Raw genomic sequence first — 27,637 nt, forward strand, 5'->3', positions numbered from 1 at the left:
GACCCAGCACAACAGACCAGCTTCAGGCACGTGCCAGCGTCCACTCACAAGTTTACGTGCGTATATTTTACAACACTTGGCATCTACAGGTACATGGCTTCCAATCTTGGAAGTTGTGTCGCGGTTATCTGGCAGGACACGTGTCGTTTCCGCACCCCTCCTCCTCCTCTGTTTCCTTTTTGCTGCCTCCTCAATACTCACCAAGTACTCTCACTCGTTACCTTACTAGTTACCACCTGATATGTTAGTTTGTATGCATGAACTACGAAGAGATACACAAATCGGCGCCGTGCACGGCGGACGGTAGGTTTTCCGATGATAAACTGGTGGAATTTGAGTGGGAAGCGGCGGAGGCGTTAGCTCGTTTGTCGCATCCGGTGACTGGCGATGTTCAACTCTGCATGGACGCCCGGGATGCAGCTGGCTTATATTCGACAGTATGTGTATTATGAATGTATTCAATTTTTTATAGACTAACAATATGATAAATCCTTTTTATTGATAACTGTAATGTACAATTTAAATGCATTACTATAACTTAGGGGAAAAAAGGTTAAATTTACACCAATATTATTTGAAATTGAACAACTTTACCCTCAGGTAAAACGCTTATCCGCCTTTAGGAAAAAGTTTCATTTTTGTCCTTAACCCATAAGGGATGTCCAACTGTGGGTAATCTAAATCATATTCATATTCAAAAGTTGAGGGGTAAATATAGATATTTCTTTCGAATAAATTTAGACATATTATGGCTGCTATACTTCTCTTTAGTGTGATTCCCCCTTCTGAAATAACATTGTGTATTAAATAAGGAAATCATATATCTGCTCCGGTGAACTATTTGATTTTGAGTAAAGAGTTTAAATTGAGCTTTATTGGCTTCAAAAACCAAATAAAGTACTACTAATTATTATAGACTAGTTGAGTTAATTGAGTAAGGATTATCAAGAGAGGGGGCAAAAGGGAAAAAAAGGAACCGGGAACTACTCTCTGATGCAACGCAGATGCAATATATTTATGTATGTCTAGATCAAAGTTGCTACTAATGATTAGTTTCCTTGTCATGTCAGCTTTTTTAGAACGTACAATGTGAGTTGTTTCCTATGTTAGATTAAGATATGACACATCCAAGTTGAATTAATTGAGTTGGAATTGCGGATTTTCTTCCTTTATTGTCTAGGATGTTAGAAATTACAGTCTCTTCTACAGACTTCTAGTGTGACCCACATATAAAGTAATAAATTATTTACCTTGTCTCCCAAAGGAAATAATATATCAGATAATATTCTGTAGTTATGCATATATTGGTAGTTTCTTTGATGGAAAGAAATTACCATATATTAGGAGTCCCTAGGGTAATTATAATTTATGGAAAAGTCTTTAGGGTTAAAGTATTTGCCTAAGAGTCCCTAGCCTACCTATAAATACGCTTGTGACTCCATCAGTTTGGCATCCTACGATAGGCATAGGCTAGAAGACTCCTTAGATTTTCTCTCAAGATTCTCTAAAGGAATTCCCCACATCACTTGAACAACCATGGCTGAAGGTACGTTCCTATTAATATTCCGCTGTGTTGGCTCTGTGTTTGTATTCGAATTTTCAACATGTGGTATCAAAGCCGTCCTTTAGCTATGTTGTTCAGTTTTGGATTTGCTCGTTATGAGTAATTTGACAACTTTGTTATGATCTTTGCAAAAGGATGTGAATCGATGTTGATTATCAGTATATACGTGTTCTATGTATAAGTTATTTTTCTATTTTTTAGAGTCTAAGTATGTTACATAGATCACAGTAGTTTAAGAGATCACAAACACGACAGATTCGTGATGTTTGCATACACGGTTAAAGAACAACGAACAAGAAGAATCCGTTTAATCACTTGACCCATATAATTTTGTTGTTTCTGATCAATTGCACTTCTTCCTTGCATAAAGAAACTGGCTGTTTGGATAATTGATCATTAGACTGTCTTTCTTTGTTTGGAATTGTTTTCTTAATAATACCACTCAAAAGGAGATATATTTATTTGCTTATTATAAAATAATCTCTTTACTTGTTTTGAAACTTGTGCCTTTCGTTTCCTCCGTATGGATCTTGGCGAGGTCAATTACCAAATTTGTTAACCTCATTCCTTGGAACGTGAATTTAGTTGCTGCTTTTAAACAATGAGTTTTTGGAAGGTCTTTGTTTCAATTTTGATCAAGATTGTAGTTGAATTCTGTAATTAGATTGTTCAATTTAAAAGAATCGAGACGGCCTATTACTTAATTGTTTTAGTTGTCCTTATATATTGATTGATTTTGTGGTTCTCACTGTAATTATCTAAAAAAAAAGATTCTTGTTTCTTGGGGCATGAATCAACTTACTGTCCTAGTAAAACTTTAGAGCCTTTTAAACATTTTGTAAAGCCACTTAGCAATTAAGGCTTTATTCCCGACGCACTCACTGTCTAACCAATTTGCATAAGATTGCAAATTATGTTTTCATAAATTAACTATTTTGAGATGTCATATGAGTTTTCTTTTATGTGATGTACTTAGGAGTAGCCACGACATCTTGAGTACTTGATATAGAAGGAATTTAGTTGTTTAATCACATAAAGTTTAGTGATTAAGATTATAATGGCATCCACTTAGTCCAGTTGTCTTAATAAAATGGTAACTCGGCCGTACAGGGAGGTAACCATTTTAGTGAGATTAATTGAAATGAGATAGTAAACCTTTAAGTTGAAAATTATCTTATGCCCACAGGTACGGATTATTTTTTATGCATTTCAGTTTACTAGTCTAATAAAGTTAGTAAATTCTATGCATGAGTTGCAACCTCTGCCCACAGGAAGGTCTAGAATTTATTATGAATAGGTATTTTACACGATTCACCTTTGATGGATTGTACTTCATAGCTTATGTATGTTTATCCTTGTTTTGCAGTCTTTACCGCTTTTCCTACTGCTATTTTTAATGAGAATGCTCGAATCCCAATGCTTTCTGGTGACAATTATGCTGAATGGAAGGAGAAAATCCTTCTCACTTTAGGGTGCTCGGACCTAGACCTGGCACTCCGTGTGGATGAACCACCTATTCCCATGGAATCAAGTATGCCAGCTGCTAAGGCTAATTATGAGCGGTGGGAGCGATCTAATCGCTTAAGTTTAATGCTCATAAAAACTCACATAAGTCAAAGCATTGGGGGTTCTATCCCTGATAGCGATAAGGTCAAAGCTTACATGAAGGCAATTGATGAACAATTCGTAAGCTCTAACAAGGCATTGGCCAGCACCCTTATGAAGAGGCTCTCAAGTATGACTTTCGACAGAAGTCGTACCGTGCGTGAGCACATTATGGAGACGAGAGACATTGCTGCTAAACTCAAGTCCCTTGATGTGGATATGTCTGAACCATTTCTTGTGCATTTCATTCTCAACTCCCTTCCTGCGGAATATGGTTCGATCAAGATTTCTTACAACACACATAAGGATAAATGGTCAATCAATGAACTTTTGACCATGTGTGTTCAAGAAGAAGAGAGGTTGACGCATGAGATACCTGAAAGTGTTAATATGGTGACTCATGGTAAGAGAAATGCAAAGAAGGGCAAAAGTGTTCCCATGAAGAAGATAAGCACCTTTGACAAAGATACTTGTCGTTTCTGTAAGAAGAAGGGACGCTGGAAGAAGGATTGCTTGAAATACAAGAAATGACTTGAGAAGAAAGGTAATTTTACCTTTGTATGTTATGAATCTAATTTTACTGAAGTTTTTGATAATACATGGTGGATTAATTCTGGTGCTACAATTCACATTGCCAAAATCATGCAGGGCTTTCTAACTCAGAGGAAGCCGATAGGAAGTGAACAATACGTCTATTCTGGCAATATGACACGTTCACGTGTGAAAAGCGTGGGGACTTATAGGCTCATTTTGAAGGATGGTTTTCACTTAGATTTAGAAAATACTTTTTATGTTCCAAAATATTCTAGAAATTTAATTTCTCTTTCAAGACTATCGATTAGTGGATATGATTTGAATTTTCATTATCCTTCTGTGAAACTTTTGAAATATAATAAAGTTATTGGTTTTGAAAATTTGAATGGAAATTTATATAAACTTGAGCTAGACCCCACATTTGAATGCAATGTTTTAACTTTGCATGATAAAGAAATTGACACTAAGCGATGTATTATCAATGAGAACTCATCTAGTCTTTGGCACAAGATATTGAGACACATCTCTATTGATAGAGTCAAAAGGTTGGTTAATGATGGAGTTCTAAAAACTCTTGATTTTTCTGACTTTGGGACTTGTGTGGACCGCATAAAGGGTAAGCAGACCGACAAATCAACTAAAGGTGCCAAAAGGAGTTCTCAATTACTTGAGATCATACATATAGACATATGTGGACCTTTTCCTACCCCTTGCTTGAATGGTGAGAGATATTTTATCTCGTTTATTGATGACTATTCAAGATATATGTATCTTTATTTTCTGTTTAACAAATTAGAATCACTTGATGCTTTTAAAGTTTACCGAACAGAAGTAGAGAAACAAACTGGTACTCAGATTAAAATTGTAAGATCTGATAGGGGTGGAGAATATTATGGTAGGTGCACAGATAAGGGACAAGTTAAGGATCCATTTGCTGAGTTCCTTGAAAGTGAAGGTATAATTGCTCAATATACCATGCCAGGAACACCACAACAAAATGGTGTGTCAGAAAGAAGGAACCGGACATTAATGGACATGATAAGAAACATGATTAGCAGATCAAGTTTACCTTTATCCTTATGGAGTGAAGCCTTAAAAACCGTTGTGTATATTTTAAATAAAGTTCCATCCAAGGTTGTCCCCAAGACACCTTTTGAGTTATGGAAAGGATGGAAACCTAGTTTAAATCATTTACACGTTTGGAGATGTGCAATTGAAGTAAGTGTTTATAACCCATAACTAAAAAAGAAGTTGGATGAAAGAACAATAAGCGGTTATTTTATAGGCTATGCGGTTAACTCTAACGGATTTAGGTTTTATTGTCCTTCTCATTCTCCTAAAATTGTTGAAGCTAGAAACGCTAAATTTCTTGAGGAGCATGAAGAGAGTGGGAGTGGTTTGACTCAAAGGGTGGAATTGGAAGAAATAAGGGAACCACCAGTGGTACCTTTATATATTGGGAACTCTAATGTTGCTCAGAAAAATTCTCATGAATTATTTGAACAACAACAAATTTAAGAGCCACCACTACTTGAGGAGCCACATGAAGATCAACCCGCTTTACCTGAACCCACTGAAGAAGTGTCTGAATCAGTGGGAGTGAGAAAATCCTCAAGAATTCGAAAATCAGCAATTTCTAACGACTATGTTGTATATCTCCAAGAATCTAATTATGATATTGGACTAAAAGATGATCCATGCTCGTTTTCACAAGCCATGAGTGGAGAAAACTCCACACTTTGGTATGATGCCATAAAAGAAGAGTTAGAATCTATGGCTAAAAACAAAGTCTGGGATCTCATTGAATTACCAAAGGGATCCTCTACCAAAGGTTCCAAGTGGGTATTTAAAACTAAAAGAGACTCATTGGGTAATATCGAACGATATAAAGCCAGACTTGTAGCCAAGGGTTTTACTCCAAGGGAAAACATTGATTACCATGAAACCTTTTCTCCAGTATCAAAGAAGGATTCATTGAGAATAATCATGGCATTAGTAGCTCATTTTAATTTAGAGTTACATCAAATGGATGTGAAAACAACTTTCCTGAATGGAGATCTTGAAGAGTAGGTATACATGAGTCAGCCTGAAGGATTTTGTGATAAGGACAAAAGTCGCCTTGTTTGCAAGTTGAATAAATCCATTTATGGGCAAAAACAGGCTTCCCCTCAATGGTTTATTAAATTTCATAATGTTATTTCTTCATTTGGATTTACGGAGAACATCATTGATCAGTGTATATACCTTAAGATAAGTGGGAGCAAATATATATTTTTCTAGTCCTATATGTGGATGATATTTTGCTTGCAAGTAGTGATTTGGGATTGTTGCACGAAACTAAACAGTTCCTTATTCAGAATTTTGAGAGGAAGGATATGGGTGAAGCCTCTTATGTCATTGGCATAGAGATTCACAGAGATAAATCTCAAAGATTACTTGGACTGTCTCAAAAGGCCTACATTGAAAGAATTCTGGAAAGATTCGGGATGAAAAACTGTTTACCTATAGCAGCACCCATAATTAAATGTGACAAATTCTCATTGAATCAATGTCCACAAAATGCATTGGAAAATGAGCAAATGAAAGACATTCCCTATGCTTCCCTTATTGGGAGTCTTATGTATGCACACGTTTGTACTAGACCTGATATTGTTTTTGCGGTAAGAATGCTTGGCAGATATCAAAGTAACCATGGTCTTGACTATTGGAAAGCTGGTAAAAGGGTCTTGAGATATTTGCAAGGAACCAAGGATTTTAAGCTCACATACAAATGCTCTGACTCATTGGAGGTGATTGTATATTCAGACTCTGATTTGGGTGGATGCAAAGACACTGGTAAATCTACTTCAGGATACATTTTCCTTCTTGCTGGAGGTGCTGTGTCTTGGAGAAGTGTCAAGCAGACCATTGTTGCAATATCCACAATGGAAGATGAATTTATAGCATGCTATGAATCTACATCACAGGCGTTATGGTTGAAAAACTTTATTTTCGGCCTTAGGATTATCGATTCCATTTCAAGGCCATTGAGAATTTTTTGTGAAAATTCAGCTGCAGTTTTCTTTTCTAAGAATAATAAAAGTGGCAGCCGAAGCAAGCACATCGACATAAAGTACTTGATGGTTAGAGACTATGTGAAGAAGCAAGATGTGAATTTTGAGCATGTTAGTACTACTTTGATGATTGCAGATCCTATGACTAAAGGTCTGCCGGCTAATATTTTCACGGATCATGTAACCCATATGGGGCTTAGTAGCTCAATTTAGTCTTGCTTTGCTCTCTAACAGTTTGTCTAGATATTATGTTTATTTTGATATACATGACAGTGCACACTTTTGGTGTTTCATGTATTATTTGTGATCATTGGATCAATAAAGTTGAACTATGAATGACTTATATTAAGTTCATTCATAAAGTTGTTAGACATTTTATTAGAATATATTGTGCATTGTAATACATGGAAGGAAATGTTTGTTTAAAAGCATGACCGCCATGATTCGTGTTATAATATATTCTAGTTAAAATGATTGTCGCATAACTTTTAGTCGAGTGATAAAGTTTATGGCCATATTATATGTTTATCTCTCATAAAGGATTATCTGGTTTTAATATGTGGGCCAAGTGGGAGAATGTTAGAAATTACCGTCTCTTCTAGAGACTTCTAGTGTGGCCCACATATAAGGTAATGAATTATTTACCTTGTCTCCCAAAGAAAATAATATATCAGATAATATGCGGTAGTTATGCATATATGGTAGTTTCTTTGATGGAAAGAAATTACCATATATTAGGAGTCCTTCGGGTAATTATAATTTATGGAGAAGTCCCTAGGGCTAATGTATTTGCCTAAGAGTCCCTAGCCTACCTATAAATACGCCTGTGACTCCATCATTCTGGCATCCTACGATAGGCACAGGCTAGAAGACTCCTTAGATTTTCTCAAGGTTCTTTAAAGGAATTCCCACATCACTTGAAGCTGAAGGTGCGTTCCTATTAATATTCTGCTGTGTTGGCTCTGTGTTTGTATTTGAATTTTCAACATAGGAGACAAAGGCTAATATGCTTTCTGTTTTTTGATATGGGTTTATTTAGCTGTTGACGAGATAATCTTCTAATGAAAGTAAACTTTCATTAGAAAAAATGGATTCCAAATAGCATTATGGGCATTGTGGACTAGTACATAGCTATTGCAATTCTGTCACCCAGCCTTTTGACTGACATCAGCGATGCTCTTGTTTGTCCAGGAGCAAGAAATAGCCATTCAGTCTGAGGATGAATCTGAACTCGATACAAGTCTTCTATGTGCTTCAAATAATCCACCAGTTACCAGCGGCAAATTGAGGCAGGATTTGACTGAGGTGCTGTTAAAATTACAATCTCTTATCCTTATTCCTTAGATGTTCCTACTTTCTTATCGTAGCAACTGTTTTCTCAGGCGGAGAAGGAAGGAAGGAGGCTGCGCCGTGTATTTGCAAATAGAGAATCTGCGAGGCAGACAATTCGCCGAAGACAGGTATGTTCATCTGAGCTATTTTCGTCAGGAACACCAGTATAACTCGCAGCTGTTCTGGACCAGTTATATCTCAATATAATGTGCTTTTCCTCCGAGGAATTGCCTCTCTAGCATAACCTGTGTGGTCGAACGCTACATATTTGGTGTCTTCTTTTATAAGTTGACTTTTGACCTGCTTGTATTCATTATTTTTGGTTGGACCAGTACTTTGTTTATATCTCTGTCGCATGCACTGGTTTATGTTCATCATGAATGCTTTGGGAAGTAAAGTCTCCTGGAGAGTGTCGAAAGGATTTCTCCTTAATAAGGTTTAGGCCTTGTTGTCCATGGTGCTTTCTTTGTGTTTAGGCCATTTCACTAGTTTTAGATTAACACATGCCATTCTCTGCTAAGTAGGAATGGCTATTCTCTTTTTCCAAAGATGTCTTTGTTTTCTCAAGTGGAAGCAGCTACTTCGGTTTCATTAAAATAATAAGCGTTTCAATTAACAAGGAATTCTCTCTTTTCTTTTCTTGGTGTCAACCTAAAAGTTTAGCATAATTGTCATCATATTCGTCTTGTAGCTAATATCAACTGACTAGATTATTGTGTCTCCTGTTTTCAATTTAGCCGCATTTTCCCTAAGGTAGTCCACAAGATAACATTTTCCTACTCTGCGATATCCTTTCTTCACAACATATCAAATGGAAAGAGAAGTGGGGCACCTCCTTCTAAGGAATAGAATACATCTCAATACTTTTTCCTCTTCGGATCCCAGCTCCCAAACTCTCTTTAGCTTGTAAGCTTAGGTCTCTAGCTAAGTGGGATTAGGCGAAGGTATCAAGGTTATGCTTGTTGATATTCTAATGAGTGCAGAATTTTTCACCTTAAATTTTATGAAGTTTTTTGGTCCTGCTGTGTTGTCTTGCTTTGATGCTCCGAATTTGTTAGGGGAATATTCGAAAACTTTTGTCTTCTCCTTCTTTGAAGAATTATTCTTAAACAATGATTAAGGTAGCTTCCCTCCCTTTTTGAAGGACTCACTTTGTTTTTATCCGTCTCAATATGATATCCATTTTCTTGAACAGTTAAGTTTTACCATGTAATCTAAGAATCCACATCTACTCCACTCTTGCCAATACAGTACTTTTCCTCTATTGTTCTAAATAAAATGTTAATATATGGTCCTGATGTCTCCACTTAATATTACTCAGTGATGATTATGCCAAGTGAAAGTAAGAATATGCATTTTGCGGAAGTAGTACCAAAATGCTGGACCAGAACAGTGCTTCCGTCTTGTTTTCTCACTGCTGTAGTAAGGTGGAACTTCTTAGAAAAAAAATATAAGGTCCCAAGTTGTCTTTCAGAAACAACCTCTACCTTCACAAGGTAGGGGTAAGGTATGCGTACACACTACCCTTCCCAGACCCCACTTGTGGGATTACACTGAGTTGTTGTTGTTGTTGTAAGTTGTGAGAAGGAGAACAGCAAAATTTTATAGGGATGTCTCTTCTTAAGTTTTTTCTTAAGCAAGAGTTGACCAAATCTTGTTATTTGGAAAACCGCATGAAGGTTGGTCTGGATTTGACAATTGATGCTAAAAGGAAACTGGATCAGATTCTAAAGTATCCTTGGTATAAAGATTTGATTTTGCTTTCTTGGATACTAGTAGTTAAATGCAAACTGAGGTTCTCATCGGGTGCAAACCAGTATTCTACTAGCACGAAGAAAGTTTATGCATTTACTGATCAACTACAACTTTAGAGTTGATCCTTTTCCAGTAACACGTTTATGCCTGCAGTCGCGGAACAATTTCCTGAAAAACTAATTGAGGCTATGGGTGAACTACTGGAGTTGGTTCTCTGGTTGAGTTGAGAAGTCAGAACTCAACTTACACAACAGAACATCACATGTTTTTTTTTTCTGTAATTGTTTGGAATCGGGGTAATTTATTTGGCAACTGTTGCAACCGGGCAACCTATAGGGGCATCCCAATAATATATATGCGTCTACGCGGTCAATGTGTATTGTGGTTATGCGGTAATTATGACTTGTAAATATAACTTGCATTTGTACCCTAACCACTTGTCTTCCAACAAAGTTATCAGATTAAAAGGAATGACAAGTACGAGTTCAGTAGATCATCATTGAATTTTCCTATTCCAATGACTTCTACATTTTTTTCTGTTCCTCGGACAACTAACCAAATCGTGTCTAACAGAGCATAGCATGTCAAAGTCTAATTGTTTTTCCTAGGCCATGCAAGAGGAATTGACAAGAAAAGCAGCAGATCTTGCATTGGAGAACGAAAATTTGAAGAAGGTATGTGGAATATCTTTGCTCGTATGTTTCTCTTCCATTTGGAATCAGTTCCCTAACCTTGAGAGTAACTTAGTCCAATGCACAAAGTTACTTTAGGATCATTATCTCTGCAATAGTCATTTCCTGCTTGGTGACATTTTTGATGAAATAGAATAAGGAGCTTGCTGCTGCGGAGTATAGTTCTTTGAGGAACAAAAATAATAGCTTAAAAACGCAGGTAATATAGTTCAATATTGAGATTGACTTTGAATTACATATTTACATGAACACATTATTTGACTGATTAATTCACAGATGGCTAAAATAGTTAAGGCGGAAGTTCAAGAAACAGACGATGAGTCTAAGTTGATCACATCTGTGGAAACTCCTAGTACTTCGACTACATTCCCAACTTTCCTCCATAACCAAACTCAGGCAACGCCGTTCTTCTGGTCCTTTCAACCTTTAGATGGTCTACCATTACAAAGTGGTTCGCAAAGTATTTCTGGTATTACACGACAGCTGCCTATACCTCTTGGAGAATTTAAACCGTCTGACCAATTAACTAGAAAGTCACGTGATGATGAACAAGCCAGAGACTCCTTTATATATACTTCCGTTCCCTTGGCCGATGCCATTCCATGCGCAAAGTAATCCATTTTATCCACCGTCCTCAAATCATAATGACCAACACGGGACTTCTGTTGTTCATTTATGTAGTACTTCAACTCCAAGAACCACGGTCAACATGGAGAACCACCTAACAACTCCTCTGAAAGTTGAAACAGAAACTACTGACTCAATGGATACTATATATTCATAGAGACATCCTTCACGAAGCTGACAGTGCTTATCTACGAAATGAAGGTGCATCTGAAGGAAGAGAGCAGATATTAGGGGTTCGGTCTAAAGGGATGTTCCAGATGACTGCTACTTCAAGTCCTTCCATACAACCAGTTATTGCTAGACAAAGTGACGACCCTCAACAAGACAAAGTTACTTCTTCTGCTCGTGGACACGTAGCCGGTGCCTTCCCTAAAATGTATCAAGAACGTCTTTCATGCTCTAGCAACGCTTCTGCAGATGCCATTATAGCAGCAAAGGCCCGTAGGAAGAGGAAGGAGCTTATGAAATTAAAAAGCCAGTGTTATTATCAGTTCCATTAAACCGGTAAGGTTCTAAGGCATGAGATTAGCAGAAAAGAGAAAGAATAAATTACTAGAGATCAAATTACTATGTTTTTTTACCATTGGAGATTTACTTCTGTATGAGGTGGTGATGGTAATGAATAATTGCTGAGCCACAGAGAGGACCAAGCTCAAGTACTTTTCTCCACTGGATTTTGGTTTGAGTTGTTTCTCTTTTTCCCCATATTCTCTTCAGTATCTGTTTGCTGTATGTCTTTTGGTGCTAAACCATTGAAACTGTCGAGGCTATACTTTTGTAGAACCAGTATGTTATAACTTTGTAACGTGATTCATGCATTAATTATCTACGTGAAAATGATAATCTAAACCGGAATATATTCTATCCGGTAAATAGGCCTATGCAGCAAATATTTTAATTAGTGTCGTTATTGTTGAAAAAAGAAATATTCAGCATATTCTAACTATTTTTCAATTTTAGCCCGCGCCAGAAACTATTTACATTTGGTAGCTGAAAAAGTGTATAAATTTTGTATAATTTTTCTATATAACATACATAATGTATATATATATATTTTCCGGTTATTATTTTGAGAGCGACTATACAATATCGTTTTCCCAAGTTATAGTCAGGTCATGTGAAAAAGACTGTTAAAAAGGAAGATTGTACCAAAATTATACAGTCAATAGTATATAATATATAATCCTTATAAATTAATTCCATGACCATATAACTATATATACTATTAATACACGATGAGCAATCTTTATTGACTGGCCTTTCGCCTTAATTAAGGACGATTGATCAGCAAATTAATTAAATAATTCTGTATCCGTACCTGATGCAAGTTGGAAGTTCATTAAATTTGTACTGGATTATGACTTTTTAAATATTATTGAGAAATATTACTGCATACTCTAGTGTTTTTGCATATTTTTGCTTTATCAACATTCAACACGATGCACCTCTTGGAACAAAAACAAAATTTTCAGTGCGTTCCCACGAGTGTTTCTGAATGCTTCTTAGGATTCTTGAAAGAAAGAAAAACAGTGGGAAGCTCTGATTGCTTACAGACAACTTCTACAAAGTAAAAAGAAAACAAATATATTCATATTCCAAAAGGTCTTGAAAATTCCATATATGACCTCTATTGTGGTTAGCTTAAATTAACTCTCTTGAATTTTTAGCATGTACCATCTCTTTGTTCCTATAAACAAAAAATAGTATATATTAAGATAAAAGAAGCTCCCTTTTGGATATAAATCTTTTTACTTCTTTTTCAAAATAAATAAATAAATTATTTCTTCAAGAAATTTGATCAGTTTTTGAAATTTTTCTGAAGAAATACTTTCAAGTTCCGAACCAGTTTTTGAGTGAAATTTTTTCTTCTATTCATAACACTTCAATTCTTTTTTTTTTCAAGTAAAATGCGTGTTCAAACATAATATTAACTTTCAAAACTTATTTCTTAACATAATTTTAATTTTTTATTTAAATTTTAATCAAATCTATGTCCAAACGCCTATTTATATGTCATATATGTTCCTTATTCTAATGCTGGTGTACTTATCAAATCCTATTCCTTCTTTAATTTGTTAAGCCCTTATTAGCTGCTATGATGATGATGCATGTTATGACTCCTGTCTAATTGAAAATTATTGTCAGCCTTTCAGTCTTATTTTGTTGGTTTATTCAAGTTTTACTTTTAAATGAAACTTTTTATTAACATTTTTACTACCTTTGCTTTTCCCTTTGACTCGAAGGAAAGGTTTCTGGCAAAAAATATATATATTTTTTAAAAATGATTTCCGCTAAATAAATGCGTACTTGTACCTAAATATACTTATCTTAGGGTACGTGCGATACGCGTGAATACTGTTTCAATGAGTATAAATTTATTTAAACATAGTATTGAGTTATATAATAAAGTGTAAGTTTCTAAAGATAGTTATGAATATTGGTTGTGTATAACTAACTTAATAATTGAAGAAATTATCTCAGAATTCCTCAATCATTAATAACTCAACCTAACATTTGTTCCAGGTTTGTAATTTCATAATTTTAGTTTCACGGCAAACCTTAAAAGTATGAATAATCTTGAAGGATACAACTTACAACATATAAGCACGCACTAATAATTTATGAACTTTAAATAAATACTAAATAAAAGTACAATAATAAAGACATTAAAAAAATTAAAATAAGTATAACGACCCGATTGTTTTGAGTATTTGCACTTCGCTCGGTAGTTTACGGGCATGAGTAGCTCTGTATGATGTATTATGACTTATGTGAATCGTCGGTTTTGGTTTTCAGGTTACTCGAAATCGATTTGGAAGAATAAATTTCATGGTTTAAGCATTAAGTTGGAAGAATTGACCAAGTTGGACTTTTTAGCATTTGACCTCGGATTGGAGTTTTGATAGTTCCGTTAGGTCCGGATGGTGATTTCGGACTCGGGTGTATGCCCGGATGTGCGATTGGATATTTTTAGAAGGATTCAACACTAATTGGCGAAAGTTGGAAATTTGAAGGTGTGGAAAGTTCACAAGTTTGACCGAAAGTTGACTATGATGATATCAGATTCGGATTGTGGTTCCGGGAATTGGAATAGCTTCGCTATGTCATTTGAGACTTGTGTGCAAAATTGGATTTTATTCCGAGCTGATTTAATATGCTTCGGCGCGGGTTTTGGAAGTTAAAAGTTCAAGGTTCATTAAGTTTGATTTGAGATGCGATTCATTGTTTCGATGTTGTTTGAGGCCTCGAGTAGGTCCGTGTTATGTTATTGGACTAGTTGGTATATGCGTACGGGGTTCTGAGTGGCTCGGGGGAGTTTCAGACGAGGTTCAGACCATTTCTCATTCTTATTTGGTTGCTAGTAGCTGCTGGTACTGGTGTTGCGCACCTGCGGTTGAATTTGCGCAGGTGCGATGGTCGCAAAAGCGACAAAGCAGTCGTAGAAGCGGAAGTGGAACTAGGAGCTGGGCTCTACAAATGCGAGAAATGGGCCACACCTGCAGAAGCGGTGCCTTGGGTCGCAGGGGCGAGGTATGGCACAGGTGCGATGGCAGAGCCGCACCTGCGGGCGCGCAAGTGCGAAATGGTGTTCCATAGAAGTGATGGATGTTGAGTTAGGTTTGTTCGCAGGAGCGAAGTTTGGGCCACATGTACGGGTCAGCAGAAGCAGAAAATTGGTTCGCAAAAGCAAAAATGGCTGGGCAGAAGTTTTAAATCGAGGGTTTGGTCATTTTATTCATATTTGGAGCTATAGACTTCGGAATGGAGTGATCTGGAGGCAAATTTCATCAGAAGGATTGGGTTTTGAGCCGTTCGAAGGTCGGTGCACGCGAGATGGCATTTTTGGAGCATCGCTGGGCTTGCTCGATATTGGATTTGGCTTGTTCGAGATAAGTAGCACTTCTAAACTTGGTGCTGAGGGTATGAAACCTCGAATTACATATTATTTGATTGATGTTGAGGTGACACGCATGATAGGTGACGGGCGTGTGGGCGTGCACCATAGTAACTGTGATTTAGTCGATTCCATGGAACTGTGTAGCTATCTTATCTGAACATGTTATTGTACTCTATGTGTTAGAGCACTTGAGTTGTGATCCATGTTAGAAACCATGTTTATGCTACTGTGATGACCCGACCGGTCATTTTAAGAATTTACGTCCCGATCCCCTATTAACTGCTTTCTCCAAGTTTATTTCTACTATTTTGATTTGCCGGGATATTCAGTTTTGAGTTTAGGAGAGTTTTGGGACACTTAGTCCCTAAATGAGAGCTTAAGTGTTGGAAAGTTGGCCGTAGTCGGAACAATATGAAGATGGCCTCGGAATGAAAATTCGATGGTTCTGTTAGCTCCATTGGGTAATTTTGGGCTTAGGGGCGTGTTCGGATTATGTTTTGGAGGTCCGTAGCTAATTTAGGCTTGAAATGCCGAAGGTTGAATTTTTGAAGTTTCCTGTTCGATAGTGAGATTTTGATCTGAGGAACGGAATGGAATTCCGGAAGTCGGAGTAGCTCTGTAGTGTTTAATGTGACGTGTGTGCAAAATTTTAGGTCATTCGAACGAGGTTTGATAGACTTTTTGATTGAAAGCGTATTTTTAGAGTTTTTGAAATTTTTAGGCTTGAATTCGATGAAAAAAGGGGGTTTGATGTTGTTTTGACCGTTCCGAAGGTTGGAACAAGTTTGAACGATGTTTTAGGATTGGTTGACATGTTTGGTTGAGGTCCCAGGTGTCGCACCTCCTTTTTACCGCGCGGGCGGAGGAGTTTTCTCCAATTGAAGGACAGTCGAAACGGGATTTATTTAATTATTTAAGAGTCGCCACCTGAGAATTTTAAGGCGTCCCAAGTCACCAATTTTAATCCCTGAATCGAGGAGAATATGACTCTGTTTATTATTCTGCGAACCAGAAATCCTGAGTAAGGAATTCTGTTAATCCGAAAGAAGGTGTTAGGCATTTCCGAATTCCGTGGTTCTAGCACGGTCGCTTAACTGTTTTTATTATTGGCTTAATTATCTTGATTTTTATTAAATATACTTTTATTACGTAATTTTACTACCGCTTATACTTATTGTGATTAAGGACCCTTCTTTGAATCGAATTGCGCGTACGTATATTCGTGTTATAAATTTAAAAATGCGGAATTGTGTCACGCGTACGTGTACACGATAACTTTTGATAATATATTTATTAAACAATCATTTTTTCGAAATTGTGTCGAATCAAGAAAATTTGTTTTTTTTTTTAATAGTGAACCGCACATCTCGGTTTTTTTTTATGAAATTGATTTAACGCCTTTGGAAAAATCCTTTTCTTAAATATTCGCTCGAAATTGCGCGTACGCATAATCCGAATTTTCTTTTAAAAATATAATCAGGGTACGCGAACGCCTCCCTAATTGCGCAAAATATTTGTAATGGTTTAGGGATTTTCCACAAATTGTTTATTATATTCATATATTTTTTATGTGAAAATCATGAGAAACTCCCATTTTAGAGGCCTATAAATTCTTTGAAAAGAATTCGCAATCTATTAAAGGTTGCCCGTTGATTATAATTTCCGAGTATAAATTATATTCATTCCAACTATTCAAATTCAAAGAACAGAATAAAAATATGATTAATACTATTTTTTTTTAACAAATATGACATATATATATATGCCAAAGAATAAATTGCATATGAAACTGAAAATGAATGATTCATAAAGGAAGGAAATATTTTCCAAGAATTTTTATTATTTACTAGGTACAAATTCTATTTCTAATTACCATTGATATAAAGTGTGACAATTTATGATTATACATCTCAACTTATTCTCATATACTCGTTTTTAATCTAATAGGCGAAATTATTTTAATTAATTATGCTTATGATTAAATGTAAGATATATATAATCAAACCGATTGGATTCTCAATTTATGAGAACCCTTGTTACTAACTTTCACATTATAACAATTCCTAGGCCATTTGTTATTTTAAGAAAGAGAACAAATCTACCTAATTGACTTAATAAAGTAATATTGCATACAACATTATTCGCCCTATTTTGACGTTTGCAAACATAGCGGAGGATACTAATGCAACTTCCAACTATTGATGTTAACCATAATCATTACTACGCCATATATGAATAAAATACAACCAATCATCATCTAGCCTTAATCCACAACCAAATAATCGAAATACACTAACCACTCATTTTCTTGATATTTCCAGAATACTTTATACCTATCTGACAATGTCGTAAGACTTAATTAATAGCCAACTTCATGCCAAATTCCCTATCTTAACAATTCAACCATAACTGTACCTTAATGAAATTCTGGAATAGGTAATATTATTACAACACTTATATGAATTTCAAAAGAATGATCAACTGATAATTAACATGTCAAGCATACTTCTATATGAAACAACATGAAACGAAAACTGAAATTTATAATAACAAACTTAGATAAATGGAAAAATAGAACTACAATTCAAGCTTCATTGATTTGTCATGCTGAATCTCTTTCCAACATAGAATTTAAGAAATAAGTACTTGGAAATGAAGGTAGAAGAAGTAAATTTTCAGCAGTTGCAGCAGTAACAAAACCAGCAGAATATACCAATAACACAGCAAGTCTGAACAAGACCCGTTAACCCAAATGAATAGTGACAGAAACTTGAAGGAAAGATTTCAGATTTTCTGACTGAATAATATCCACCAAAAAAAAAACAACGGACAGATTCTAGAAAGATAACATTTTTTTAGATTTTCAGTTTCTTCCTGTTTCGGATTCCTATTTCTGATTTTTTCTGTTACTGTTTTCTTCTCTTCTTTCCTTTCTTAAAATCCGATCTAAATATGATTTTTCCTCCTCAATTTCACACTCTCTTTTTCTCCTTTCTTTTTCTTTCTTAAAATCTTCTGTTTTTCAGATTTTTTCTTTTTTCTCCTAAATCAGATTTCTTCAATCTCAAATCTGCCTAAAGTCTCCTTGTTAAAATCTGATTTCTTTTTCCTTTCAAATCAGATTTTTCTCTTCCTATTTTTCTTCTTCCTATTTTTTCTTCTTAAGGACTCCCTCTCTGAAAAACTCCCCTTTTTAGTCTGTCCAGCTCCCTGTATTTATACAGGGCTGGTCCTATACAGTTTAGTGCTGGATGGACCCTTTTCTCCTTTAAAATCAGAAAGTTTTTCCATTAAAACTACTTTTGAATAATTTAAAACTAAGTGCTATTTATCCTGTTTTTCAGCAGCCCCATTATCCCTTGTTCCCCATTATTACTTAAATTATAGCCACTATCATATTATTGAAAGCACACTATCACATTACCCTACTGTTTCATTCTAAAATAAACCTGAAATCCTTCTGTAATTACAGCCCTTAAACTAAAATCAGAATATGTTGCAAAACAGATTTTAAAGTCTGCTTTAACAGTTATAACCAGTCCTAGTATTAAAGACAGTACATCACATTTATGCACAAGAGTTGAATTAAGATAGATGATTCTCAATTGAATACTGAACCTGAATAATACCCACTAACATTACACAGAATATGCAGGATCATTTCGACTGAGATTCAAAACTGAACCAAAAAATAAACAAATACAGGAGCATTGTCAATATACTGACAATGCCCTGAAACTCAATGCTCAGAAATCAACACATATACAACATTCATTTGAATTTACTGGTTTATTAAACAAGAACTAACTGCTTAACAATAACTAATTAACTGGTTATAACAAAATAATCTATTCAAAACAGGCTATCTCAGTCAACATTTCCAAAAGCAAGATTCATAATACAACTAATCGACGAACTTAATCGAGTCGATTACACACATTGTACATAATCACAATCAACAGAAACAATTCACATTTAGAATCAAGTTGACGGGTAGGGGACAGTATAACAAAATTTGACTAGAAAATTATGAAAAATTAAACAAACTAATGAAACGAACATAGAATACACATAGAATGCACATAAGAAACAGAAATTACCTCTGAACCTTTAAATTCAACTGAACTCAACTCGACTTGGATTTGGACTTTGTTTGAAATCAAACAGACCTTAGTCGAAGTATTTTCCACTGAAAATACTTCGACTAAGGTCGATTAAACCTCAATCTTTATTCAATCTGGACAGAATCCAAAAGTCTGGTATTTTTAGGGTTCTTGAAAGTTCGATTTGGGATTTACTCATTTCTGGTTAGATTCGAGGGAAACCAAAGATGTTCTAGGCACGAGGGAGGTCAGGGGGTAACTGGTGTGAGTTTGAAGTAGGTTGGGATAAGGTCAGGTTGTACTCGAATCTTCAAATGAAGATTCGAGTAGTTCCAGTATGATTCGAACCATGCAACTAACAGATCCTTGGTGAGGGAATTTAGGAGAAACTGTGGTGTTATTTTGGAGGTCATCGGAGAAGATAAGGTTTTTAGGCCAACCTTCGATTTAAGATTCGAAGAGTTGGGGCCTGATTCGAAGGAAACCAATGTTAGATCTGTGTAGAGGATGTTCATGGGATTCTAGGGTGTTATTTTGGTGACCGGCGGCGTTGATGCCGCCGGGTTTCAGGCGGTGGGATCCTAGGGCGGCTAGGGTTAGTGGTGAGTTTGGGAACGATGATGAACAGTGAGAGGGGGGGTGTTTGGTTAGGGGCCGGGGTAGGGGTTTGGTCTTTATATAGGGGTGGGGTGGATTGATCTCATCCGTTGGATCAATTAAGATGCACGGTTGAGATCAATCCACTTAACCAAACGTCGTCGTTTGGTCTAAGTTCAGGGTCGGCCTGGATTGGGTCAAAGGGTCGGGTTACGGGTTACGGGTAAGGGTAGTGTATCTCAGCCGTTAAATTGATCTAATCTAACGGCCCTTGATGAATGATCACCAAACGACGTCGTTTGGCGTAGCTGAATTGGACCCGACATGGTCATCTGGATTGGGCTGTGGGGGGGAATTAATTCATTTGGGCCTGGATTTTAATCCAGGTCCGATTTTGTATATATATACATTTTTTTTCATTTTTTCTAATTTAAATTTCTAATTTTAATTATAAAACAATTTTAACTTCAAAAATATATTAATTACTCTATAACAATTATTTAACACATAGACAAGACATCAATCACACAGTGGAATATTTAAAATAGAACTATTGCATATTTTTTGTGATTTTATTTAAATTATCTTTTAAATGCATAATTAAATCCTATATGCATGCAATATGTATTTTATTTTATTTTTTCATTTTATTATGACAAAGTAAACACTTACGGACATAACACAAGTATTTAACACCACGCAAATTCAAAAATTACACCGTAAAAGAAATTTATTTTATTTTTTTGATTTATTTTGGAGTAGTTTTCGTAAGGCAAAAATCACGTGCTCACAGCTGCCCCTCTTTGTGCGGAAACTCGAAGAGTTTTCGTGCAAAGATAAAGTGAGCGGATACGAGCGATTTTTGCCCGTTCAAATACTCCGTGGGAAGCATTTTTTGAAAGATTTGACCGAACCTCTGCTTCCAAGGTTTCCTACATATCCTTGGCTATAAAGGAATCAGGTCAATGTAGTTCGGGAAGTTTTGGGTAGCTGGGACTACCGTGGGACTACGATGTTACTGCTGCTTTGTGCTGTTTTTACTACTTGCTGACCTCCTTATTACACCTTACTTCAAAGGTAATACAAAAAGCTAAACTAGACTATGGTACAGGAATTATAAAAAAAATCTTATCTAGGTCATGCCCTTGCGTTTCTTGTTGTCTTGATATCTTGGTGACTCTTGGGCATTTGGCTTATTCCGTATTCCTTTTCATTGTGTCCCGTATTTTCTTTTGGGACTCTTGTTGTTTCTCGCCGGGGATTTTGTTGGACTCCTCTGCTTTATTGATTCTAAGTGTGCTCCTTTTTCATATGAGCGGGCTTTTGATTTCAACACTTCAATTGCATTCCCTCGTTCTTCAGGTGGGTGCCTTGACTGCTTCTTTTCTTTCTTCATCCTCATTCTCCAGGTGGACGCCTGACTTCTTTTTTTCTTCATCCTCATTCTCCAGGTGGACGCCTGACTTCTTTAATTCTCATCCTCATTATCCAGGTGGACGCCTGACTTCTTCTTTTCTTCATCCTCATTCTCCAGGTGGACGCCTGACTTCTTCTTTTCTCATCCTCATTATCCAGGTGGACGCCTGACTTCTTTAATTCTCATCCTCATTATCCAGGTGGACGCCTGACTTCTTCTTTTCTTCATCCTCATTCTCCAGGTGGACGCCTGACTTCTTCTTTTCTCATCCTCATTATCCAGGTGGACGCCTGACTTCTTTAATTCTCATCCTCATTCTCCAGGTGGACGCCTGACTTATTTTTCCCTTTGTCCTCATTCTCCAGGTGGACGCCTGACTTCTTTAATTCTCATCCTCATTCTCCAGGTGGACGCCTGACTTCTTCTTTTCTTCATCCTCATTCTCCAGGTGGACGCCTGACTTCTTCTTTTCTCATCCTCATTCTCCAGGTGGACGCCTGACTTCTTCTCTCCTTCATCCTCATTCTCCAGGTGGACGCCTGATTTCTTCTTTCCTTCATCCTCATTCTCCAGGTGGACGCCTGACTTCTTTTTTTCTCATCCTCATTCTTCAGGTGGACGCCTGACTTCTTTAATTCTCATCCTTATTCTCCAGGTGGACGCCTGACTTCTTCTTTTCTCATCCTCATTCTCCAGGTGGACGCCTGACTTCTTCTTTTCTCATCCTCATTCTCCAGGTGGACGCCTGACTTCTTTAATTCTCATCCTCATTCTCCAGGTGGACGCCTGACTTCTTTAATTCTCATCCTCATTCTCCAGGTGGACGCCTGACTTCTTCTTTTCTCATCCTCATTCTCCAGGTGGACGCCTGACTTCTTTAATTCTCATCCTCATTCTCCAGGTGGACGCCTGACTTCTTCAATTCTTCATCCTCGTTCTCCAGGTGGACGCCTGATTTCTTCAATTCTTCATCCTCATTCTCCAGGTGGACGCCTGACTTCTTCTTTTCTCATCCTCATTCTCCAGGTGGACGCCTGACTTCTTTAATTCTCATCCTCATTCTCCAGGTGGACGCCTGACTTCTTTAATTCTTCATCCTCGTTCTCCAGGTGGACGCCTGATTTCTTCAATTCTTCATCCTCATTCTCCAGGTGGACGCCTGACTTCTTCTTTTCTCATCCTCATTCTCCAGGTGGACGCCTGACTTCTTTAATTCTTTACCAGGTATTTCCTGACACAAATATTGTATTTGCCCCTGTTTTCAAAGAAAACTTCGTTAGTTTAAGGCAGGGTGGTTGACTGGGGTATTCTTGCCGATGGTGATGCTTCTCTTCGTCTCTCTTTATTGCCTTGGAATGGTTGAAAAGACTGTTTTGTCCTTGTAATTGATTCTTGACTATAGGATTCCCCTCTGTATGTTTTCCTTCAAAACCTTTTAACTGTAATCATATGTCCCTTCTGACTTTGCTGATCCACTTTTGATTTCACCTTTCTTACACCCATATTTTTATCTCCCACCTTTCGTGGCAGTATTTTGTAACCTTGAATCTTGGTAGTATACCTTGACATTCCTTCTTATTTGTTTGGAATAAAACTTATCTCAAAGCTTTTAGAAAGTAAGATTATTAGTAACGAAATACGCTGATTTCGACAATTATAGAATGAAAAGAAAAATCCAAATTTTGGATGACTGTTGGAAAAGGAATAAGGGACTTATCTGATTGGAATTACTGGCACCAATGATCAAGGTATGCATTTCGGATTAATCAACCCAGTCTTTTAATCAATCTCCTTTCAATTGTCTCAAGGAGTTTTCATCGATAAACTTTCCTCACTTTTCACTTCTTCACTTCCTTTTCGCCTTATGGTGCCTACGAAGGTTTTCACCAATAAGTCTCTCTCATTTTACTTTTCTCTCAACTTCCGTCGCCTTATGGTGCCCGTGTGGGTTTTCACCTATAAGACTCTCTCATTTTTACTTTCTTTTCTTGTTTGTACCAGAGTATTATGAACCATCTTCATTTGCTTGTCTCAGCATTTTTCTAAGATTGGTCGAAAGGTCTTTTGGTATGGGGTTAGAAATGGAAAAGGTATTAAAAGCTAAACAGTTCTTGGTATGGGTTAAAAATTACAACTCTTGGAATCTTTCTCTTATTTGCAATACAGTTTCTCTGCCCCAGTTTTTTGATTGGGGTTGCTTGACATAACTTTTTGTGCACATTATGTATATTGTGCACCCTATGACCGAGCCGTGAGGCGCCTACGTATCCTTCTTTGAGGAATCAGGTCAAACGTAGTTCACTAATGATAGTGATTTTTTTTTTTTTTTTATATATATATATTTTTTTATTGCTTCCAAGAGGGGGTAGGAAAGAAACAAGTATGGCTCAAAGGGGGGAAACAAAGGGTATAGTGTTTGGATAGCAGAATAAATGGCCTTTGTCATTCCAATCTTCGAAATAATGCTAAATACAAACATTCAAAAATTTTATGCATAATATCTCTTTACCGCGTCAGAATTGATCGCCATATCTATGCATTTGCCTTCAATATCTTTTAAACATAGTGCACCATTCGATAATACTCTGGTCACAATGAATGGTCCTTGCCAATTAGGGGCAAATTTGCCTTTTGCCTCGACCTGATGTGGAAGAATACGTTTCAGCACATGCTGACCTACTTCAAACTTCCGGGGATGCACCTTTTTGTTGTATGCTCTTTCTATTCTTCTTTGATATAATTGACCATGACATACTGCAACCAATCATTTTTCATCAATCAAGTTTAACTGTTCCAGACGGGTTTTGACCCATTCATCATCATCAATCTTTGCTTCGACGATGATCCGAAGGGAAGGAATCTCAACTTCTACGGGAATTACTGCTTCAGTGCCGTATACCAGCAAATAAGGAGTTGCTCATACTGAAGTGCGAACAGTACTGCGGTATCCCAATAATGCAAATGGTAATTTTTCATGCCATTGTTTTGAACCTTCTATCATTTTCCGAAGTATCTTCTTTATGTTTTTGTTGGCTGCTTCTACTGCTCCATTCGCCTTGGGCCGATATGGGGTAGAGTTACGATGTGTAATCTTAAACTGTTGACATACTTCCTTCATTAAGTTGCTGTTAAGATTAGCACCGTTATCTATGATGATCACCTTCGGGATTCCGAATCGACATATGATATTTGAATGGACAAAATCGACCACAACTTTCTTGGTCACTGATTTGAATGTCTTGGCCTCAACCCATTTGGTAAAATAATCAATAGCTACCAGAATGAACCTGTGCCCATTGGATGCTGTCGGCTCAATTGGTCCAATCACATCCATGCCCCAGGCAACGAAGGGCCATGGTGCCGACATTGTGTGCAACTCGGATGGTGGAGAATGAATCAAATCTCCGTGTATTTGGCATTGATGACACTTGCGCACAAAACTGATACAATCTCGCTCCATGGTAAGCCAATAGTAACCGGCTCGGAGGATTTTCTTTGCCAATACATATCCACTCATGTGGGGTCCGCAAACTCCTGAATGTACTTCAGACATGACAGCTGCAGCTTGTCTGGCATCTATGCATCTTAATAATCCAAGATCTGGTGTTCTTTTATACAAAACTCCTCCGCTTAAGAAGAATCCATTTGCCAATCGCCTAATGGTTCTCTTTTGATCTCCTGTGGCTTATGCGGGATATATTCCCATCCTGATATACTCTTTGATGTCGTGGAACCATGGTTCACCATCAAATTCTTCTTCAACCATATTGCAACAAGCGTGCTGATCGTGGACTTGAATATGTATTGGATCTACATAAGCTTTGTCCGGATGGTGCAACATTGATGCCAGGGTAGCCAATGCATCAGCAACCTCATTATGGATTCTTGGAATATGTTGGAATTCCACTGATTGAAACCGCTGACAAAGATCATGTAGACATTGTCGGTATGGTATGAGCTTCAAGTCTCAGGTTTCCCATTTTCCTTGAATTTGATGTACCAAAAGATCCGAATCTCCCATGACTAAGATTTCTCGGATACCCATGTCTGCGGCTAGCCTTAACCCCAAAATGCAAGCTTCATATTCAGCCATATTATTGGTGCAATAAAATCGCAATTGAGCCGTAACAGGATAGTGATGCCCTGTTTCAGAAATGATTACAGCTCCTATTCCGACTCCTTTCATGTTAGCGGCTCCGTCAAAGAAAAGTTTCCAGCCAGGCTTTTCAATTCGCTCCACCTCGTCGATATGCATTGTTTCTTCATCAGGAAAATAAGTTTTCAACGGCTCATATATCTCATCGACCGGGTTTTCGGCTAAATGATCGGCCAGTGCTTGAGCCTTCATTGCAGTTCGAGTCACATAGATGATGTCGAATTCTGTGAGCAGTATCTGCCACTTTGCAAGTCTTCCCGTTGGCATAGGCTTTTGAAAAATGTATTTCAATGGATCCAACCGAGAAATGAGGTAAGTAGTGTAGGATGACAAATAGTGTTTCAATTTTTGAGCTACCCATGTTAGGGCGCAACATGTCTTTTCCAAATGAGTATACTTAACCTCATAAGCTGTGAACTTCTTGCTAAGGTAGTAGATGGCCTGTTCTTTTCTGCTAGTGAGGTCATGTTTCCCCAATACACAACCAAATGAATTTTCCAAAACCGTTAAGTAAAGAATCAAAGGTCTTCCTGGCTCTGGCGTGACCAACACAGGTGGGTTTGACAAGTACCCTTTTATTTTATCGAACGCTTCTTGACACTCATCGGTCCATTTGACCGCAGCATCCTTTTTCAACAATTTGAAAATTGGCTCACAAGTTGTTGTGAGCTGAGCAATAAACCTGCTGATATAATTTAACCTTCCCAACAAACTCATTACTTCAGTTTTGTTCCTGGGAGGTGGCAATTCTTGGATGGCTTTGATTTTTGATGGGTCTAGCTCGATGCCTCGTCGACTGACTATGAATCCTAACAACTTTCCAGATGGAACTCCAAATGCGCATTTGGCAGGGTTAAGCTTGAGGTTGTACCTGCGAAGTCTTAAGAAAAACTTCCTCAAATCCCCAACGTGGTCGGCCTGATGCTTTGATTTTATGATCACATCGTCCACGTATACCTCAATCTCCTTGTGTATCATATCATGAAACACTGTGGTCATTGCTCTCATATAGGTTGCTCCGGCGTTCTTTAAACCGAATGGCATTACCCGGTAGCAATAAGTTCCCCATGGTGTGATGAATGCCGTCTTTTCTGCATCTTCTTCATCCATTAGAATTTGATGATACCCGGCATAACAATCCACGAAAGACCCTATATCATGCTTGGCACAATTGTCGATCAAAATATGGATATTAGGTAATGGGAAATTATCCTTTGGACTTGCTTTGTTGAGATTACGATAGTCGACGCATACTCTAATTTTGCCGTCTTTCTTTGGTACAGGAACGATATTAGCCAACCAAACAGGATATCGAGTGACTCGAATGACCTTTGCTTCCAATTGTTTGGTGATTTCTTCCTTAATTCTCACACTCATGTCAGGCTTGAATTTTCTCAGCCTCTGCTTGACAGGAGGCACCGTTGGATCGGTGGGCAGTTTGTGAACCACTAAATCAGTGCTCAGGCCTGGCATGTCATCATACGACCATGCAAAAACATCTTTGAATTCTATGAGTGCTTTAATTAACTCCTCTCGGATCTTTGGTTCCAGATGGACACTTATTTTAGTTTCTCGGATATTACTCGTGTCCCCTATATTGATGTCCTCGGTATCACTCAAGTTAGGTTTGATTTTTTCGTCAAAGTGAATTAACTCTTTACTAATCTCTTCAAAAACCTCATCTTCATCATATTCTGATTCATAATCACAATATATTTCTTGAATTAATATTTCGGAACCAGATTGATTTTTAAGACGGGGTTGAGGATTCCTCATGCATGCCATATCACTAGAGCCAGCGTAAAAGGAACTGTACAGGAAAGAAAAAGAAAAGAAAACTATCAGGAATGATAAAAAAGGAAACTGCTTTTTTATTGGATGAATGAAAGATAACAAGGTTTTGCACACTTCAAACAAACTGTAAGATAAGCTTTGGGATTACAACCCTGAAGTAACCCAAACAAACTGAAAGAAAATCAAAATAAACTACCAAGACTCCTTTCGAATTGGGAGAGGAGTGGCTTTCCAATTATTGAGCTTTGTTTCTGGCCCAACGAATTGAACTTCTGCGTTGCTACACCCTTCTCCGCTTTCCAACATATTCACATCACTAAACAATTTCTCGAACCTTTCAATTAATTCCTTCTCAGGATTGACCCGGGATTTAGGAATTGTTGTTATCGGGCGATTTTTAGCACCGGTCTTGACAAAAGACTTTGACAGATGTGGGACTGGTTTTGGAAGAACCCATGCTTGGTGTTTCAGCTTCCTGGCCCTTATCACGTCATTGGCAATGGGTATGAA

At 37.2% G+C, this 27,637-nt stretch overlaps 1 protein-coding gene across 1 annotated transcript; it reads left to right on the forward strand.

Annotated features, from left to right (window-relative positions):
- The first annotated feature begins 88 nt into the window (after window positions 1-88).
- On the forward strand, window positions 89-11,867 carry LOC107809726 (uncharacterized). Its single transcript, XM_016634395.2, has 6 exons — window positions 89-437; window positions 7,948-8,061; window positions 8,139-8,216; window positions 10,452-10,517; window positions 10,669-10,734; window positions 10,812-11,867. The coding sequence occupies exons 1-6, from the start codon at window positions 258-260 to the stop codon at window positions 11,148-11,150; spliced, it is 843 nt and encodes a 280-aa protein (XP_016489881.1). The 5' UTR covers window positions 89-257; the 3' UTR covers window positions 11,151-11,867.
- The last annotated feature ends 15,770 nt before the right edge of the window (window positions 11,868-27,637 follow it).

This window comes from Nicotiana tabacum, chromosome 5 (assembly GCF_000715075.1).
Source record: "Nicotiana tabacum cultivar K326 chromosome 5, ASM71507v2, whole genome shotgun sequence".
NCBI lineage: Eukaryota > Viridiplantae > Streptophyta > Magnoliopsida > Solanales > Solanaceae > Nicotiana > Nicotiana tabacum.

Bases quoted from the DNA above. Each gene is read 5' to 3' on its own strand.
- LOC107809726 (XM_016634395.2), top strand. From the start codon at position 258: ATGAACTACGAAGAGATACACAAATCGGCGCCGTGCACGGCGGACGGT. The intron at 10,518-10,668 runs GTATGTGGAATA...TTGATGAAATAG, and splicing joins AGAACGAAAATTTGAAGAAG to AATAAGGAGCTTGCTGCTGC. The intron at 10,735-10,811 runs GTAATATAGTTC...ATTAATTCACAG, and splicing joins ATAATAGCTTAAAAACGCAG to ATGGCTAAAATAGTTAAGGC.